General features: G+C 38.7%; 1 protein-coding gene across 1 annotated transcript in view; it reads right to left on the bottom strand.

The window, feature by feature from the left end:
- The window catches only part of ADAMTSL1 (ADAMTS like 1), a 464,029-nt gene that overhangs the window by 177,548 nt on the left and 267,050 nt on the right, over positions 1-19,431 (bottom strand). Inside the window, exon 3 of the mRNA XM_009274309.1 lies at positions 8,613-8,740. Coding sequence (XP_009272584.1) covers positions 8,613-8,740 — 128 coding nt within the window. The remainder of the gene's footprint in view (positions 1-8,612; positions 8,741-19,431) is intronic.

Here is a 19,431-nt window from a genome sequence, read left to right as displayed (position 1 = left end):
ATGATCCTTATGGGTCCTTTCCAACTCCAGGTATCCTGTGATTCTATCTTCCACCTGGAGAAAAGAAGGCTCCAGGGGACCTTACTGCAGCCTTTCAATATATAAAGGGGGTTTATATGAAAGACAGAGAAAGACATTTTACCAAGGCCCATACTGACAGGACAAGGGGCAATGATTTTAAACTGAAAGAGGGCAGATTTAGATTGGACATAAGGAAGAATTTTTTTACAATGCAGGTGGTGAGACACTGGAACAGGTTGCCCAGAGAAGTTGTGGATAACCCATCATTGGAAGTGTTCAAGGTCAGGTTGGATGGGGATTTGAGCAACCTGATCCAGTGAAAGATGTCCCTGCCCATGGCAGGGGGGTTGGACTAGATGATCTTTAAAGGTCCTTTCCAACCCAAACCATTCTATGATTCTATGACTAAATAAACCTATGTGAAGGGGATGAGTATGGAACTAACAAAAAAGCCATCATACTGGGCTTTACTCTGTGAAACTCTGCTGTATATCTAAAGTAAATTCACTGGAATCAAAAGAATGGAATATAGCTATACACATATGGAATATGACTACATTATATCAAAGAGATGGTGTTAGAAAAAAGAAAAAAGGAAAAAATGCCTTTATTTACTGTTTAGCCTGAACCAAAACCTGATTGATTGTTTAGGAATTTGAAGGACAAGTAAATAGTGTTTCTCAAAGACGAAGTCCCTTTCACGGTGATATTAGTACAAAACAACTACTTGTTTCTGGCTACCGGATGTTTGCTGAAGTTGTGTTGAATGCTCCCTACAGAATGCCATCCAACCTCTTCCAAAATTTTGTATATACTGTATGCTATAGTGCCATAAATAACCAAAGTAACCTAAAGGTAACTAGCCCAGCTACTGATATACCAAGTTTGCTATTTCTAGCAGTCTAGCCAAAATAGCATAGAGCCCAGAGAAAGCTAATATATCTATTGGTCTTGCAGAGATAAGCCTTTCCTTCTAAAGGTACGATTAGGTTCATGTCACAATTTCATTTTAAATTCTGGAAGTTTGATGAGGGGAATAGTTCAGATTTGAGAATTTTATTTGGAATGTTATACAAACAATGATCAGCTGTAGCTCCAACAGTGCTGCTCCAACCCACACATAGCTTTTACTCTGGGTAGCTTCTGCTACCCTTGGAGTTTAAGGTTGGCATTATATTTACTCAAAAGTAAGGCAGACCTTGAACTTTTGCTGTACAAATTGCTGAACAGAATAGAGTTTATTCCAATTTTTACTTTCAAATTCTTCTTTGCATTATTCAGAGCCTCTGAATGCTATTTTCTAAGTAGCAGCTGGCATTAAATGACACTCCCTAAACTCTCAGTAAAATATGACTGGCTAGTCCAATTAAAATAACAAAAATCAAATTTGAGAAAAATAAAGGAAAAGAAGGAGAAAAATTTGTCAGAGTGCTTTCAGAGTACTGTTTATTTTCTTGCATTTAGTCTCTCATGTTTGTTTGTCACTGCAGGTTTTTTTATTTTCTCAAGAATCTTTAAAAACTGTCTTTAGCTTTAGAGTTGCACATACAACACATATTGCAGATATACAGAAAGCAATTACAGTTGCAAATGTTTTTCAGTTGCTCACTAGCCAAAAAAGGCAGAAAAAAAGCAAGAATTAAAGAAGTGCCTTTCAGCAAAACAATGGCAAGAGGTCTCTTCACAGCCTAAGTGGAAAGAAAATACAATACTAAATCTCACCTTGCCTGCTTTATCACAAAGATAGCATCTAGAACATATTGCAGGCCCAAAAGTACTAACACCCCAAATCTGAACATGCCTGAGCTCAGATCTGGATCCAAGTTTTGCAGCTGGTCTTTTCCCCATGCTTTGAGGAAGTTTGAACCTGGGTCTGAATCATGTGTGTTAGCCCAGCTCCACTGAAATGCTCATGCTTTCTCATGTACAATCTATTGCCTGGGGCTTTAGAGAATTACATCTTAACTTATTTTTTGTAGGTCGTAAAGCATACAAAAACTTCACATCATGCAAAGGCCTGGCTGATTTAATTTTTTTTCATTTAAATCCCCGAACAGATTTATTGAAAGAATTATGAATATACAAGAGCACTTCCAGTGAACCTGGACTTAGGAACAGTATATCATCCAAGTGAAGGCTCCACAGACATTTTTGTTAGGTAGGCTGCTTCTCAACAGAGAGATTTATGGAGACCATATCCATCACTCATCTGTAGGTACAATGCTGACTACTGTTCATTCTAATGCAGATCTGTTTCTCACCCAAAACACGACATATAACATCCCTGTGGCAACTCTAGCAATGGATTACATGGGAAAACAACACTAGGAAAGCATTTTATATATTTTTAGTTACTTCACTGAGGCATAGAAGCCGGAAATAGGACAGCCAGCACAATGTGACTAACTGGTTCTCCAAAGACCACCAGCAATCACTCCACAGATTACAGCACTGATCTAGATTGTGTGAAATTTGCAGCTTTTTATAGTATTGACTCAAATTTAAGATCGTCACTTGCTTCTGCCATTAGGAAGAGTTAGAACTGTCATCTTTCTCGAAAAATGGAAATGCTTCTCCATCAAATGAAAGCAGGAAATGTTCCCATAATTACAGATTTGACTAATCCCCAAGTAAACAGAATAAAAATTTCCTTTTGAAAATGCTGCTAGATGGCACAGCTTTAACCAAAAGTATCTACAAACTAAATATACTCAAAATTTTTTCCAAATGTTTAAAATCACCCAATCTAGCATGGAGGATGTCCTTTACAGAGTCAACCAGCTACAGTTATCAACTGAAGCAGAAAACAAGCCAGCTATTGAGGTATCCTGAAGGTCATTTGCAGGAAGTAATACACTAAGCTAGCATACAGATATAGCTTTGATCAGGGTAATGAGAATCATCCTCCAAAATCATTTGGTAGCACAGGTGACCTAAGAATTTTATGACATTGACTGTACTTCCATTGAGTGACATGGTATGCTTCATCAGAGTGTTATTTACTTTTGTGGATGTATTCAGCAATTATGATAGCATTTGTGCAAAAATGTTTTGCTCTTTATTCTACAGACCTTAAGAAAGCAAAGGGCTTATTCTAGAAGTCATAAAAAAACATAGTATTTAAAATGATCATTCTGACCAGCATAGGAACATTTCGTAAAGTGGCATCATTTGCCTTATTTAGTAGTGCCAGGATTAGAGCAGACTGCATTTATATCATTGCACAATAGTTGCAGTAATTTATATTAGCTTCCATCTGATAAAGAAGCAACCCAAAAACTAGAATAACTGTTCCATTGTAATTGTCACTCAATTTCACTCAGAAAGTTTAAAGGACCTTTTATCAATGTTAGATGTGAAAAACCTCAGATTCTCTTCTAATCTAAGTCCCTGAGACAGATGAGTCTGTGACTGTAGCCTGAAACTAGGGGCCACAGCCACATGCTTGGACTAAATTCTAAATTCAGTTGTGAAGCAGCAACACAACAATAGACAATGTTTTGGTATCAAAGGTATATACAGTTGAAACTTTAAACAGCATTTTTTAAATACATAGTATTTGATGTATCCCCTTTTCAGTGCTAGTCAGTGTTGTTGTAATGGGTTCTTATTCTATTATTTAGCTTTAAACTAAGATGAATAACGTGCATCTATTCCATCATTGTCTGACAGGCACCAAATCATTTGATGCTTGATTTGTGAACTGATAATCTATGTGATCAAAATGAGAAAACATTACTCCTTAATGAAATAAATCCAATTTATTTTGGGCTTCTTCTGTCTGATGACAAATGTCACACAGCATAAAATTGACCTAATTTTAGCTAATTTAGCTAGTTTATTAAACCTAACCTCCAAAAGCATGTCTCGGTGGCTATTTTACTGATCAACCGAGTAAAACTGCAATAAAACTGAGAGTCATTTATGCAGATCTACTGTTTTCATCCTGCAGAATGCAATGGCAGTGGGCTGAACAACCAAACTAGTGAATCACTTACTTCAGCTAATTTAGCAAGCAGAGCTCGTGGAAAGGGAATTTCATACTGGTGGTTCGCTTGCATTACCAAAAGGCAGCCATCAGCTGAAGGAAGGAAGGGAGGTGTTTGAAAAGGGGAAAAAAATATATTCCAGCAAGTAACAGAGCCAGTATGAATCATCTAAACAAAGCGGGGGTTATGTGTTCCCTCTTTTTTTTTCTTTTTTCTTTTTTTTTTTTTTTCTTTTTTTAAATCTTTGTCACTTTTATTACTGAGGGAAACTTGTCAGGAAGATGTTAATGTTGACTTTCTTCTGCTACTAAACATATATCCCTCATCTAATGGTGGAAAACCTTCACTCTATTCGGCAGTTTACACATGATTTCCGAGAGGTAAGAGTGATGATCTCAAATTTTGACCTCTTAAACCCAGATTCAGTACCCATGGGACTCTATAACCAGCTTAGCACTCTGCTATACACTCATACAAACTGTTCCCTGCTTCATGCTTTAGCTGGAAACAGCAGCAACAATAACAGGTAGGGTTTCTAAGCAGATTGAAAAAAAGACTACTTATCTATTATCTGCTAAAATCATTGCCAAAACTTTAGTACATCCTGCTTTTCTGCTACCTGCAACCTTACTTTACTAGAAAGTGATGATGAATTTGGAAGATGATAGGAAAAAAAAATCACAAATACTTTCCTGTCAAGCCTAGAAACAGTAAAACACTATTGATATTACTGCAGTACTTGTCAATATGTAAAGTACAATTCTAGAACACATCAAATATTTTTAGGACCAGGACAGGTGAACTTAGCATAAGAGAATTGATAATTTCTTTTACAATTTGAAAATGTATTCCAATACAAGGAAATTAAATAAATGCACATGAATTTCAGATATCTAAAGAACATTCAGCCATTTATTACTGTTTGAGTTTGCTTGAATCAACATGCACACTTATTAATATCTGGATTGAAGGTATGTGAGTACTATCAATCACTGTGCTGGATGACAAACTCCAGCTATGCTGTGCAATAGACAGACTGCAACAAATAATAGCCAGATTCCAAGGAAGAGGGCAAAGACCATATTGCAGTGTCTCTCCACCTGCTCTGCTATGTATTTCCAGCATCTGTGTAGCCAAAGTATCCAATAGCTAATAAAACTTGGTTCTGTGTAGAAGCACAACAGTTGCTAGTTTGGCCCTCAGGAAAAACAGGAGTGGTCTGTGGTTCTCCTCTCTACAGGTTTTGACCAGCAGTGCTGCATGACAGTTCGTGATGGAGAGGAGATGATGAGGAGTTTCTCTTACCTGAGCTTTGTATCAAAAAAAAAGGAAAAAAAAAAAAAAAAAGAGAGATACTGAAACTAAAGGGCAAAACACTCTGGAATGATAAAAATAAATACTTCTTTGCCCAGCATATAAATAAGCTGGAAAGTTCACTTTCAAGTGAGTTGAGGCAAACAACTGTAACATTTAAAGGGGGTTTGTCCTTCTGTGTGAATAACAAGAATATCTGAAGTTATAAAGAGTTAATGCCAACAAAGAGCATGAAAAGTGTCATGCTTTGAGGTTTAACCCAGTCTTTAACTACTAATTATCATAATGTTATTTTCCTGCGGCTTATTCTGCCACCGCAGTGACCCAGTACTGCTCACTGTCAGTGCAGGATACCAGGACGCATGGTTGACTTGGGCTGACAACTCCTGTTGGCTTGTGTGACTGGTGTATTTATTTATATCACTATCATACTAAATGTCCTTAGCATAATCAGGACCAGTTGTTCTAATGAAATGTACTGTTAAACAGCCCCTACCCTGAAATGTTTGCCATCTAAAACCCTAGAAAACAGAATTTCTCACTAACACTTTCCATTCTTTCATCACAGCTGCGAAAGCCTAACACAAAACATGTTCCCAAAACAAACAACACAAGCACTAACATAACTTTGGCAAACAAAAGCTGGAAAGAAAACTGGTTTCCTTTATTTAGCTGCATATACTAACAGTGTTTAGGAATGGGCAATTAGTCTTTGCATTTCTTCAAAGCAGATGCACTGGGCTCTCTCTTTTCATCTAATGATCTGAAAGTCACTTCATACAGAACTAAAAGACATGAGGCATTATGAACATTCCTCCGAGGATGAGAAATATTTAGGATTAATTTGTTCCAAAACATCTAAATATGTTGCCAGTTTTCATTTGCCAGAAGTATCTAGTACCTTCCTTCATGCTGCCATGAAATTATAGACAGCAAATACATGAGATAAACTGTACCAACCAAGAAATTGTCCCAGAGAGGTGGACATTTTGTTCTAGCCTTGCCAGGTTTGAAATATGCGCACAGGCTTATTTCCAAGCCTTCAAAGTCTGAATGAGTTTCTTTCCCCTGCTCCCTCTCTGTCTTTTTCTTAGTAACTTAAAATGCTTTCCTAGCACAAAAATTAGTAATTTAAACCCTTTATTTCATTAGCAGTTGCACACAGACCAGGAAAAAGGAAAAACTATTACACGCTTGATACTGTGTTAATGCCAGGTCAAATTTTACTATCTATGATTTATTGCTACTGGCTAGCAAAAGTTGTGCACCTAATTAAACCCCTGCATCCTATCCTGAAAACAGGGGGCTTCCACATCTGAATGGGCCAAAGTTTGCAGATGGTTTCTTAAGGCAGGAAGCATCGCTTATGTACTGACGGGACAGTAGTGAGGTATTGTATGAAAAACAAGTCCTGTGTGATTTATGAGTTTATTCCCTGTTCCACTGGGGTAGCTTCAGGGACATCCCAAATAGTACAAGAGTCAAAGAGAAGCAGGTAGGGAGAGCCTGCCCAGGAGTGGTTTATACTCACATACTACAGAGCACTATGACTACTACCACTACTGTCATAGACCTCCAAGACTTTTCCCCTCTAGAAACTACTGAGGCAGTTCTCAGTGCGGGAGCAGAGGTGTAGTCAGCAAGCCTTTGTATTACTCAGGTTCCGCAGATCTCCTGGTATGCCTGGATTCATGTTTTCATTAAAGGAATATATAGAAGATCACTTATTTTCCTAAGTCTGACAAGGATACACTGTGACTGAAAATAAGTTCCTGTCTCTGCAATTCCCGATTTCAAGGTATTTGCAGAACCACTATTTCCTGTGGAACTAACAAGAGATCAGAATTTGGCCCCACATTTAAAAATAAAATTATTCTATTTTTTTTTTCCATGGGATTGGAATAGAAAAGTACTGTCTTTCCACTGGTTTCAGTAGATGCCTTTGCCTATCTTTTCTCCCTCTAGCAGACTTTTTGCACACTGTCAACTCAATAATTGCTAGAACTAGGAGACCAAACTGTCCACAGATAAAGCTAAAATACACAATATTCTATTCTGATCTTATGGTTCAATACCTTGTGCTGTTTCTTGTCCTCACTAAGTAGCATCATGTATTAAAATGTCAGATATAGGAAACAATTTGGAGTGTATTGTCGCAGTTCGTTTTATTAACATCAGTTTTATAAGCACATGAAAGAAAATAGAAAAGAAACATGCAGGATGGAAAATTGTATTACATTTTTTATACTACAATATATCAGGTACTATACTACAATTTGTGCTGTTTCTTGTCCTCACTAAGTAGCATCATGTATTAAAATGTCAGATATAGGAAACAATTTGGAGTGTATTGTCGCAGTTCGTTTTATTAACATCAGTTTTATAAGCACATGAAAGAAAATAGAAAAGAAACATGCAGGATGGAAAATTGTATTACATTTTTTATACTACAATATATCAGGTACTATACTACAAGGTATCAGAGATGGCAGTAAGGCACAAAGTTTGGGTCTGGAGTTTTTCTTCATATCCTTTGTCAGAAATCTGTTAATATTTATCAAATATACCGTGTTTGCTGCAGGTAAACTTTTTCCTAAAGTAGATAGAAATAATATTTACTAGAAATATTTTGCAGGTAAAACTTACATATACTATAGAGTGGAAATGATGTCAAGTGACTTGTCCATGTTCCATTTCAAGCTAGTAACTGGGGAGGAATAAAATCTCAGATGCCTGACTGGGTACCCAGACTTCACCTTCTCACTGGGCCATTCTACTTCTGCCTGTTGGGGAGGGTTTTCTAGTATGGAAGACTTCCTACCTGAAATTTAATTCATAAGGTATCCTCAGCAGAATTATGATTCTTTCTTATCTAGCTCAGGATGCCACGTTGGGTCAATATGATGCTTTTATAGTCTCAGTGTGGCTAAGATTGTGGGGTGCTAAACCTAGTGAATTAGCTGTAGTCTGGTACAAGTATGTGAAAAGTCTTACTGCTTAAATGGTGAAAGTGTAGGGAGGTTTCATTTTTCAGTAGCTGGCAGCCTTGCAAGCTGTCCAGGCAACTTTTGTATCTCCATAGGTTCTCACTATATTTTAAAAGGGTGTTGCCTTATCAAACATGTTGGTTGCTTGCCTGAATTAAAAAACACACCACCATAATTTTTTGACACTGAGCTGAAAATTTCAGTGCAGTTCAAGACCTCTACTGGTTACTTCTTATGGTCTGACACATATGAGCAGGTTGAATTCTCCCATCAATAAAGTAAAAAGCGTTCACCCACTTACTTGCTGCTCAGGCAGCGTCTCAGTGAATATGAAGCCCCTCCTCCACAAGTGCGTGAACATTCGCTCCACGAGCCCCAGGCATCCCACAGTGAGTCTCGATCTTCCTCTGAGCGAGCTGTTCTGGAGCTCTGAGGAGAGGGACAAGGAAAAAAATCAGGAAAAATCATTTAAAGGACAAAAAATATTGTTGCTAGCTTAACCTTTCTTTTTACTGGATATCATCTTGATCATTGAAAGCACTGAATAAATCTGTAATTCTCTGACATTCCTACCGATTGGCAGCCAGTTCTTGTAGTGGGGGTTGCTGTATGGACTTGCTTTCATCCTTTGAGTATCATACTCTGTCTCAATTTGAGACTGGTGATGACTATTATAAAAGAGCACTTTGGACAACAGTGAGGCAAGAGATTTTTCCTGATTAAAAGGAAGAGGTGGAGTATTGTAGACATTAGAAATTGTGCTTTGAAGTTTTGTTGCTGTGTTACAAACTATGAAAGGGCGTATTAAAAAGTGCCTTCCAAGATGCTCTTGAGGAAAAAAAATCACAACATAGTGAATCAACGTGATACAAAGACATTCAACATAACGACTTTCATGCACTCATCATAAGGCACTGGAACTATCATTACTTCTTCTCTGTCCAAAGATCTCCTATAAAACTTTCTGGACAAAGATTCCCTAGCTGTTTTACGCCTACTATTTGCTAACTTAAAAAAGAAAGTGCATACTACCTGAAGAGCTGGAGTTCTCCAATGCCAGGCACAGACCCAGGCAGTGCTATTGTTAATGCCAGTGGTTGGGTGCAAACAACTTTATAGAGAAGCAGCACCGATGAACTCAGAAATGCTCAGCTCTTCTAGGATTAACTCATAAATGCACAGCAGTACCTGCCTCAAATAATGCAGTCATGCATGTATCCAGCATTTCATTTTCATTCATGCAAATGTACCTCAGAAACACAGATCTGTAGGGACATAAATAATTTAACCATTTAGATAGGTATTGTCCCTCCTGGATGATGCGGTTTTGCTGGAAGAACAACCTACAGAAGCATGCAAAGGTGCATGGAAAATGCCTGTGTCTGATGGAGACCAGGCAGTGTTCTCCTTCTAAGCTTGGCTTGTGCTGTGGGCCAACACCTGGTGAATAGCATTTCTAACTGTATTTGGAATAAATAAGAAGGCAAGACAACTATATGAGGGAGACTTTGATGGTACACCTTCAATAGAGAAACATCAGCAAGCATCATTGCTAGCCCATGTTAGAGGAAACAACTCTAGCTTTCAGCACTGAGGGATTATTTGAGACATGGAGATAGCTCAACACTGAAATTATTTTATCTTCAGTGAAGCTGTGTAAAAGTTTTGTCATGAAATCTGAAACCTGGTGAAATATACCAGTCTTGAATATTGTTATTCACAGGCAAAAAAGAAAATGTTGGCGATGGTTTAGGGCTGTGAACAGTTTCAATATACAGCTGTTTAAGGGAGATACTGAATTTGTCACACATAACCAAGATCCTAAACGGAACAGTCTGTGTCTGTAGAGCAAAGGACTTAAGTCTGGCACGTTAGGATATGAAATGTGTGTTAACTGGGATTTATCAAGGTAAGAGGTTAACTTTTCAGTATACTTTAAGGAGTCAGGAATGCATTATGTATGCTAACCGTTAATAATGACAGAATTTTCCAATATGGAAACCATTTAGTCTTATAAAATTCTGCAAGGGGATTGCAGTTCACCCACTAGTGTCGTCTGTGACATTGCATAAACAGCCAGGCATAAGATTAGCTGAAGTGAAAGCCCATTTCTTTTATTAGCTGTCTCTATACTCAGCTCAGTAATAAGGCCAAAGTCTCACACTGAGCTCTGTTCTCCTGAAAACAGAAAGCCCATAATCTCAGTGTTGTACACATTTGCATCCTCTGATAGTCACTAGCTCCATGCATCCGAAGGATGAAAACATTGCCAGTGCTGTTCCCATGGTTCCACGGAAGTCTTCCCACCCTGAAGTGAGTCATTAGCTCATGGATCAGTACTTAGCTTACTCAGGTTGACAGAGTAATTGTATAGTTATATTCCCTCCAAAAGCCTGATACTACTTTGAGATACACCGGCACAATAAATTAGTGGTAACTAATGAAAGTTGATAGTGTTAAATCTGTATGCCAAATTGGCGAACTTCAATGGAGATATTGTTTAAAGGAAAAAAAATTAAGATTTGCAGGACACCTGTCCAGCCATTTTCTCTTCTTTCCCTCTCTTCCCATTATTGCTTTTATCAAGGTACAGTCCAAACCTGATCTTGAAGAATAAGTCAGTCTGTTTGGGCAGAATGGGTTTAAAAAGAAAGGATTTTCCTCTCTGCAAACACACCAAATATGGTTATTTCTTTTGAAAGGAAGAGCTCAGTGAGTGGCAAGGGTCAGGTGCAGGACCAATGCACAGCAACACACCCAGCCGTGGCTCCCCGGCATTTCACAATGGTCACCTGCTGCATTCCTCATGCTGCTGCTCACAGACCCTTCAAGGGCACAAGTGCTCCTTTTTTTAAACCAGAGTATTTTAAAAGGCAAATACACAAATGCCACTTACATAGAGTTGAGTCTATTTGGCCTTCTGACACAGAGAAGGCCAACCCTTTTGAAAGACCTTTAGGATCTGGTCCAAAGCATGCTGAGGTCAAATGAAAACTCCATCAAATTAAAGGAGTTCAGGAGCAGAACATTAAAAGATAGCCTGAAAAGGGGACCCAACACAATTTGTAAAGAATTTTTTTTAACTAATCAAATAAACCTTGTGAATGAGAAGGAAGCTAACCCAAGCAGGCAGAAGGCAAGCTTTCTTCAAACAGCTCTGCTGAAGCACCTCCACTCTGATCCTGCTGCCCTATCTTAGCACTTTTGCCAAGTGGAGGTTGCCAGCTATGCCAAATAAAATTATTATTCTATGGTGTGGCCAACATCCATTTTCAATTTGCTTCATGATGCACAGTTTGTAATGGCATTTTAAACACATGTAGCACTTCCTTCTGCAGAACAGCTTTTGGAAGATAGTTTAGATGGGTAATTGAATCAGTTTTTTGTTGCTGTAACATTTAGTATGATGTAATTTTGTTTTGGATCTATTGATGGGAAAAAAAGGTAAATTAATTTAGTCTGTGGGAGATGATACTGGATTTGCCTAATGTGTGTATAACAATTATTTGACACTCAGTTTATATTACCTTTATTAAAACGCAAAAAGATTTAATTTCAACATAATAATTGCAAAGGTAAATGTAAAATTTAAAGTGACATAAGTGATCAAATTCTGACTATGGCCAGATGTGGTCCATCCTCTAGATACAATCTTATTAACATTTACACATGAGATAAGAGGAGCGACATGCCAATTTACTGAGGTTATCTCAGCTGACTGCTTTCTGAAGGGTATTTTTTATAAAATGAAAATGTGTGTTTGCCCTTTTAGTCTGCTAAAAAGAAAATGTGCGTCTGTTTACGCACATAAAATGTGTTTTTAGTTTACAAGGAAACAAGTATCTTCAAACTGCAAATGGGTGCTTGTTCTGACCGTTCACCACTGGTTGAAAGCTCAAAGACATAATTAATAAAGGTTGCAAGGTAAAGTCATGTGAACCAAGTACTATTACCTCATCACAAATTATAAGCATCAGCACAGCTAGACATTCTAAGGGTCCAAATTTTTCTGAAATAAATTGTACTCCCACCCAGAGGAGATCCATGTGCCTGTTATTTGCATTCCAAGATTTGTTATAAGACCTATATATTCCCAGAAAGCATGTGATCTCAAGCTGGAACAGGCTCCAAGATTTCTTTTAACAAGTGGAATAAACATAATTCATTTCAACTCCATCCATGTTTAATGTTAGAGAAAGTAGAGTGGTTTTCCCTCCTCTGAACTACACAGTTAAGATATTGAGCTTGAAATTCTAGCAATGCCTGAAAAGCCATTTTAAATCTGAAGAACGTTGTCTATTGCAGCTTCAAAGGATATATGCCATTACTAGCTAAGAATTCACTGTTTAGCACAGATTTTTCAAAAGTAGCTTATACCACTAATTAATAATTTCTACCCACTTTCAACAACGTGAACTAAACTGAAGAACCTATATTAAAATACTCGTGATAACAGTCAAGAACATTGCAGTGTTCTGCAATACAAGAACTCTTAGAGTACTCCTTTAAAGCTCTAACGTTCCTGCCATAAAGAGACCATAAAGAGAAAACAGGAAAAAAAAAAGAAAAAAAAAAAAGAAAAAAAAAAAAGAAAAAAAAAAAAGAAAAAAAAAAAAGAAAAAAAAAAAAGAAAAAAAAAAAAGAAAAAAAAAAAAGAAAAAAAAAAAAGAAAAAAAAAAAAGAAAAAAAAAAAAGAAAAAAAAAAAAGAAAAAAAAAAAAGAAAAAAAAAAAAGAAAAAAAAAAAAGAAAAAAAAAAAAGAAAAAAAAAAAAGAAAAAAAAAAAAGAAAAAAAAAAAAGAAAAAAAAAAAAGAAAAAAAAAAAAGAAAAAAAAAAAAGAAAAAAAAAAAAGAAAAAAAAAAAGAGGACAAAAAAAGCAGAGTGGGGGTGCGTGTGTGTGTGTGTCTGTGTGTACATGCCTTTAAAGCTGCAAGAAGTAAAGCTGCCACCACTTAAAGCTTCCTTTAAGTAACGCTTCCCTCTTAGAAAAAGTCTTTTATCTCTGCCAGAAGTACCCCAGGTTGGTGCTTCTTGAAATGCCAATGTATGCCAAAGAAGCAAAATGCAGACAGTCGTTAAGGCTCATTATGCCCTGCTGCTGGTATCAGAAGAGCTTCCTTCCCCCTTCTGTCCATTCTAGGTGGATCTCAGCCTGAGCTTCCCAGGAAACACCCACTGATTTGACCACACAAAACTCATGATGTCCGGACATCTACAGCATCAATGGCAGAAATGTCACCTGCAATTTGCTTATCAATGACCTACATAAAACAAGTAAGTCTGCTAGCACTAATCAAAATCAGCTTTTTCTTTATTCCTCATTATCCTAATACACACTTAACCTGAGGGTCATCCTGCAGCTACCACCCAACACAGCAGCTCCAGAGGAAAAGGGCGTGAGGACTCCCAAAGACTTCTCTAACGAGAAAAAGAAGGAATGCCTTGTGCTTTTGGACAAGAAAGCAAGAAGGATCACGTGTACAAAATGAAATCACTGTCAGTGGATAGGGCACTCAGGTGAAGAAGTTTACAAAAGAAAAAAAAAGGCTTTAAACTATGAGCTGAAAAAAGGACTTCTTATAATAGAAACAAAAATAATCTGACATAATCAAGTAAGACTAAAAGAGCTAGGTATCCAATTTTATTCTTAAAAAAAATCCAGCTTCAGAGTTTAACAGTAATTTCTAAATTTATTAAAGAGTTGTCAGGCATTCATGTTATATTCAGGCTGAGATGAATAACAGGTCTTTCCTAACCTTTCCACTAACACACAGTACACAGAAATCATTTAAACTATCTGGAATAGCATGTAAAAAACACAAGTGTCACACATCCTTAAATCACAATAGCTGCCTGGCCATCCAGGAGCTGCATCCCTGATGAGAGAACCATGTTTGTTCTGAGCGCGTATGTGTACACGTGTCTGTGGCTGCACAGAGGGAGAAACATGAAAAGTAGCAAGACCTCTGTTTGTATCCTGAGACCTATAAAAGGAGTTCAGCCTTAAGAAAATAAATCTTAGTTGCATACTGGAATTGAATTTAAAATTTTGTTTGGAACTGCTCTATCCCTACAGAATCCAACTATTTGTCAATGTCACACAGAAAAGAGTGCGTATAAATGCAGATCATGTTGTTTAACTGCTCCTCAGTTTCTGAGGGTTCCAGTCTTCCTCCTTGTTCAGTAAAATGCTGCTAAAGTCATATTTTTCAAGCACCCATTGTGTTCTCTAGATTAAACAGCAATATAGATAGTGAAAAATGCAGTTAACCTCTTGTTGGACTAAGGGCACTGATACAGACTTTAAGCCACAGCTATTTCCCAGATGATATGCACCACTGGGTTTGCTTAAGAAATTTAAATCATCTGGTTCTTATCATATCCCCACTGTTTAGGGGTATGATGAACTGTCAGTGACAATATACAAGGCTCCTCTGAGGTCATTGCCTAAACTTGTCTTTTGCTACTGTGAAAATGATACTAGGGACAGAAAACCAGTCTTTTTCTCTATTATATGGTCCTTCTGCCCTCCCTTTTCAGATACGTCCAAGCGCATCCCTATATGAATTCTTGCCAAGCAATACATTCTCCCTCTTGAAGTAATCCTTGATCATCCTTTGATGTTAGTTTGTCACTGAGGTCAAGTATATACTTCACACAGCACTAAAATGCTGTCTGTAGTGAACCAGGAAGAAACTGCCTTTAGCACTTACCTAGGTGTGTAACAGCAGGAGACAAGGCCAGTGACCTAATCTTTTTTTAAGAAACATACATTTCAAAATTTCAACCAATGTTAATATACGGTTTGTAAGATTTCATTTGCACAATGTTGTGTATCTTTGTTGCATTCCACCCAAGGTAACAGCTGGATTACAGCTCAGATGGGAAACTGCTTGGAAATCTCTGGCTTTTGAAGGAAAGCAAGGCAGAACAAAATCACATCCAGTTGAGTTAATATTGGTAATTACTGTCAAACAAAATGTTAACATGCAAGGCAATCCTGACTAGCTGTTGAAACTTTTCAGAGTGATTATTTTGGAAACATCATAAGTAAAATGTTCTGACACATCCAGTTTGCAATGCACAAAAAAACATGTTTAATGTATCTAGGCAAAAATTGCACATCATTTTAAACAGTACTGTATGACCGAAGCACATCCATTCTTCCAGAATAACTGTACCATACTGAAGAAAGGGCTTATTAAAGTAAGCCAGTTCCTTGTGAGTAGCATAATTCCCTGGAAGCACTAGGATTCCCCATGGCAATAGTTCTCCAGCTCCAACCAAGTATCTGCCCATTTCATGCACCTCATGAAAGCATAGGTCCCCAAGCCAGTCTTAGCAATATATCCAAGGATGTAATGGGAATGAATGCCAACCTATTTTCTTTTCCCAAGGGGTCTGCTTCAGGGTCAGGATGGATGAACACTGTTTAGCTGGTGTGGTAGATAGTTTGTCTTCCCATTATCCTGACTGTATCACATGTAAAGACGAAGAGCAGACTTCAGCCACCAGACCTGCCACCCAGCCACCCTCCAGAAGGACCACACAAGCCAGAAAAATCTGCCTACCTGTCATTCTTACCAAAGTAATGGGAGTTCTGCTCTCACAGAAGTTAAAAGAAGGTGAAGAGAGAAAATGCCCTTGTGCCCAAGCTGCCAGAGCTGTTTACTGCACCTGAAATGCTGAGCAACCACGGGTGCAATTGCTTCCATAATTAACTGCATGCTGTTCCATATGTCCGAATGAAAGGAATGCCTACAGAGCTGTTCAAACTACTGCTAAAACAGTTTTCTCTGGCAAACAACCTGGAAAGAAATGTAGCTGCAATGAGCATCAGATGTCTTGAGGTGGAAGTGGCTATACCTTGTACACTGGGTCCCCTGCTCCCTGGAGAGCAGCAGCTCCCTCCTGCTGGGTGTGGGGCTGTGAGCTGAACAATACCAGCCCACTTGCCCCAGGCTTCCACAGTCTTGGAAATTAACTAAGGAATTTAGCCTCCTTTGCACTTGCAAGACCAGGCAAAAGGCCTTCGAGGGGATCAAGAGAGTATTTCCTATGGAAAACCCCTGGCACAGGGAACCCTTGATCTGAGTGACTCCACGCCCCAAGGAAGGCACTGGCACAGGAGCACGCATGTATGAGGGTATATACTGTACTTTGGGTAATTACTTTATGCTCAGACTTTGCTAGTGCAGATAAACGGGCCAGGATTTATTTTTTCATTTCAGCCTCTTAAAAAGGAATAAATAAAAAAGTCCAAATCTCCTTCTGGGTAGTTTTTAATTTAGTCTTTCTTCAGGATCAAAATCATCCATCACTTAGAAGAAAAAGGGGAAGACACCTTGATGAGAAGGAGAGAAGAAGAATTCTCACTGAGATCCTCTTGCAGTTTTTCAATGCTTATTCTGCTCCTGTGAACACAGGCAAGGGGAAGAGCAATAGGTGCACAATTTTTCTTTACCCTGAAGGAAGACACCTGATACATATACAGCTACCTCAGTTCCCAGGGACATAAGTAAAAGTTTGCTGTGGTAGTCCTTTTCAGCACTGCGTTCCTTTTTATCTTCTTTTATTCTTAACAGCACAGTCATGCAAGGCAGGCTCGTTACTAAGGGAACAGAAAAAGGGAAATTATGGCATGTTTTCCTTTTGCACAGGAAAACAAAGGTTCATTGAGGGGGAAATATCCCCTCCTCCCTTCCTAGCCATCTATGACTTGATATGATACGGTTATTGTGTGAGTAATAAGGACAAAGTGTCACACTGAACTCTGTCATCCTGAAAACAGAATGTCTGTAGTCTCAGTGTTGTACACATGTGCACCCTCTGACAGTCATTAGTTCCACACATCAGGTGCTCTCTGAAGGATAAAAACGTTGCCGGTGCTATCCCCATAGTCCCACAGGATTCTTCCTGCCCTGAAGCAAGTCATATAGTTGTATATATATGCAGTCTCTTAAAACTTATCATAGGGAATACACAGCTTATAGTCTGCAACAAAACAGGGAAGAAATGATAAACAGCCATCTCAGGATTTTAGGAGCTAAACAACCATTCCCAAACCTGGACTGGAAGTTGTATCCCAGGAGGAAAGTGCCAAACGTGAGCTCATTTCTTCTCCTAAAAGGGCAGCAGCCAGCTGTGGGGGGGTTGCTGGCAGAGGATGGAGCTGACACTATATCACTTCAACACGCTGCACGCTGCGCTCCCTGTAATATTTGTAACAGTGCCTTATAAAACTCAGATCAGTCCTATCTCTCACTCTACTTACCCATATGAAAATATACACCAGGAGAGCAATGTGAATACAAGAGCTTGCTTTCTTGCTCCCACAGACCTAAGTTACAACACCCTGTTGTATTTAAATCCTGCTGTGCTGGTGTAAACACCAGGCATGGGTGATCCAATATAGAGCAGGTCCAACCTGGCTCAGCCTCAGACTTGTCGCCTAATTGACTCAGAAGGGTTTTCGAGGCTAGGACTGGTTCAGATGCAGGATGGGTGAAATCACTTTTCAGAATTCAGAACCCACCCAACTGCATGGGTTCAAAAGTGCATCTTGCACTCAAGGACTTCGGGTTTGCCTTCCATGTAGCAAGAACTGCAGGAGGAGAAAGAGCCCACAGGGGCACACAGAAAGAAAAAGAGAGAAAAGTAAAATTGTTGTCTGTGACAAGGCCTATTGCATGCATGCCAGGTGTTTTCTAAGTGGCGAGAAGTGAAAGCTGTGTGCTGGCTGGGCTGTGTTCGTCAGCTTCAAGAAAAAATGACCAACGTATGGCTGGCACTCCCAGCTCCACAGGTGAACCACTGTCTCTCCCAAAGAGACAGGGTAATACACTGAAGAAGTATATATTAGCCATTTTCCCTTGCTTTAGTAAACTGACCTTAAGCTTCCGATATTCACCCAGACTAACTCTCCGTACAGGTCACAACGTCCAACAGTGAGTCCTCTTATGTGCACCAAACCCCGTGTGGACTGGATTTAGAAACTCTTGTTCTGCAAGTCTGAGCTAGAAGACCTTGTCACATTAGCATAGATTTTAACAGGCTCGTCAGCCCTAGGGTGCCTCAACCTCCTCTGGAGCTGGTCAGAGCATTAAGACAAGGTGCCATAGGTTGCAACAGGAAGATGGCACTCTCTGGTCAGGAGGCATTTCAGAGAAGGGAGGAGAAGTCTCCGAAGATTTGTGTAACTTTAGATAAACATTCACAATCATGACATTTATTCAAAATAAATGAAGCCTCATATTCTTCTGATGGTCTGCCATCTCCCTCAGTTACCTCATGGAGCTGTGTATGTGTTTATTTTAACAACAAGAGGCCGTATAAAGGGTTGAAACATTAAGCCTCAGTGGAGGCAGGAAAACTGAAATGGAAATATTTAAGTTAAAAAATAGGGGGGGAAGAGAGAGAAAGGGGAAGAGAGGAAGAAAGGGAGGGAGGACAGAAGAAAGGAAGGAAAAAAGGAAGGAAGAGGGAGAAATAAAGAAAGAAAGAAATCATGGAGAAAGCTCAAGATCCCATGCCATAACAAAAAATAAAGGGAAGACAGGGAAAAAAAATGCTTATGGTACCCTTAGGAATTAACTATAAACCTCAGAGTCTATCTAACATATTTATTCCCCCCTTAATCACCAAGTAATTGATCTCAAATTAATGATTATATTTCTTTAAAGGAAAATACACTCAGTTGTTGAGAGTTTGCAGTACCAAGGTGGAGTTTTCTAGGAGTACCAGATGGTTTTTTTTCGTGATTTTACATTGAATTACAAAGATGGAAGGACCTAAACACTGTCAGGATATAAGCTGCTACCCTCTAATATCACACATGATGAAAATATTTATGTTTCCATTGCTTTCACCAAATAAAAGACAAGACACATCCACACTTTGAAGCCAGTTTGCTGCACAGAAAGGGTATACATTCCCCTCTATGCCAGTCTTCAACTCTGGTAAGATGTGATAGCGCACTCCCACTTGCCCTGGTGCTCACCAGCACTGATGGGTGGCTGAGCCCATCAGAGAATGACAAGACTGCTAAAGTTTGGATTAGCAAAGCAGAGTCGTACAATTCAAGCTGTGGCAACTCAAGTTTTTAGTTTCAGAGATTTCTAT

Source organism: Aptenodytes forsteri, unplaced genomic scaffold (genome assembly GCF_000699145.1).
Source record: "Aptenodytes forsteri isolate BGI_AS27 unplaced genomic scaffold, ASM69914v1 Scaffold46, whole genome shotgun sequence".
In the NCBI taxonomy this organism is placed as follows: Eukaryota; Metazoa; Chordata; class Aves; order Sphenisciformes; family Spheniscidae; genus Aptenodytes; species Aptenodytes forsteri.
Note: the sequence above shows the minus strand (reverse complement) of the source record. Positions and strands in the feature narration are given on the sequence as shown.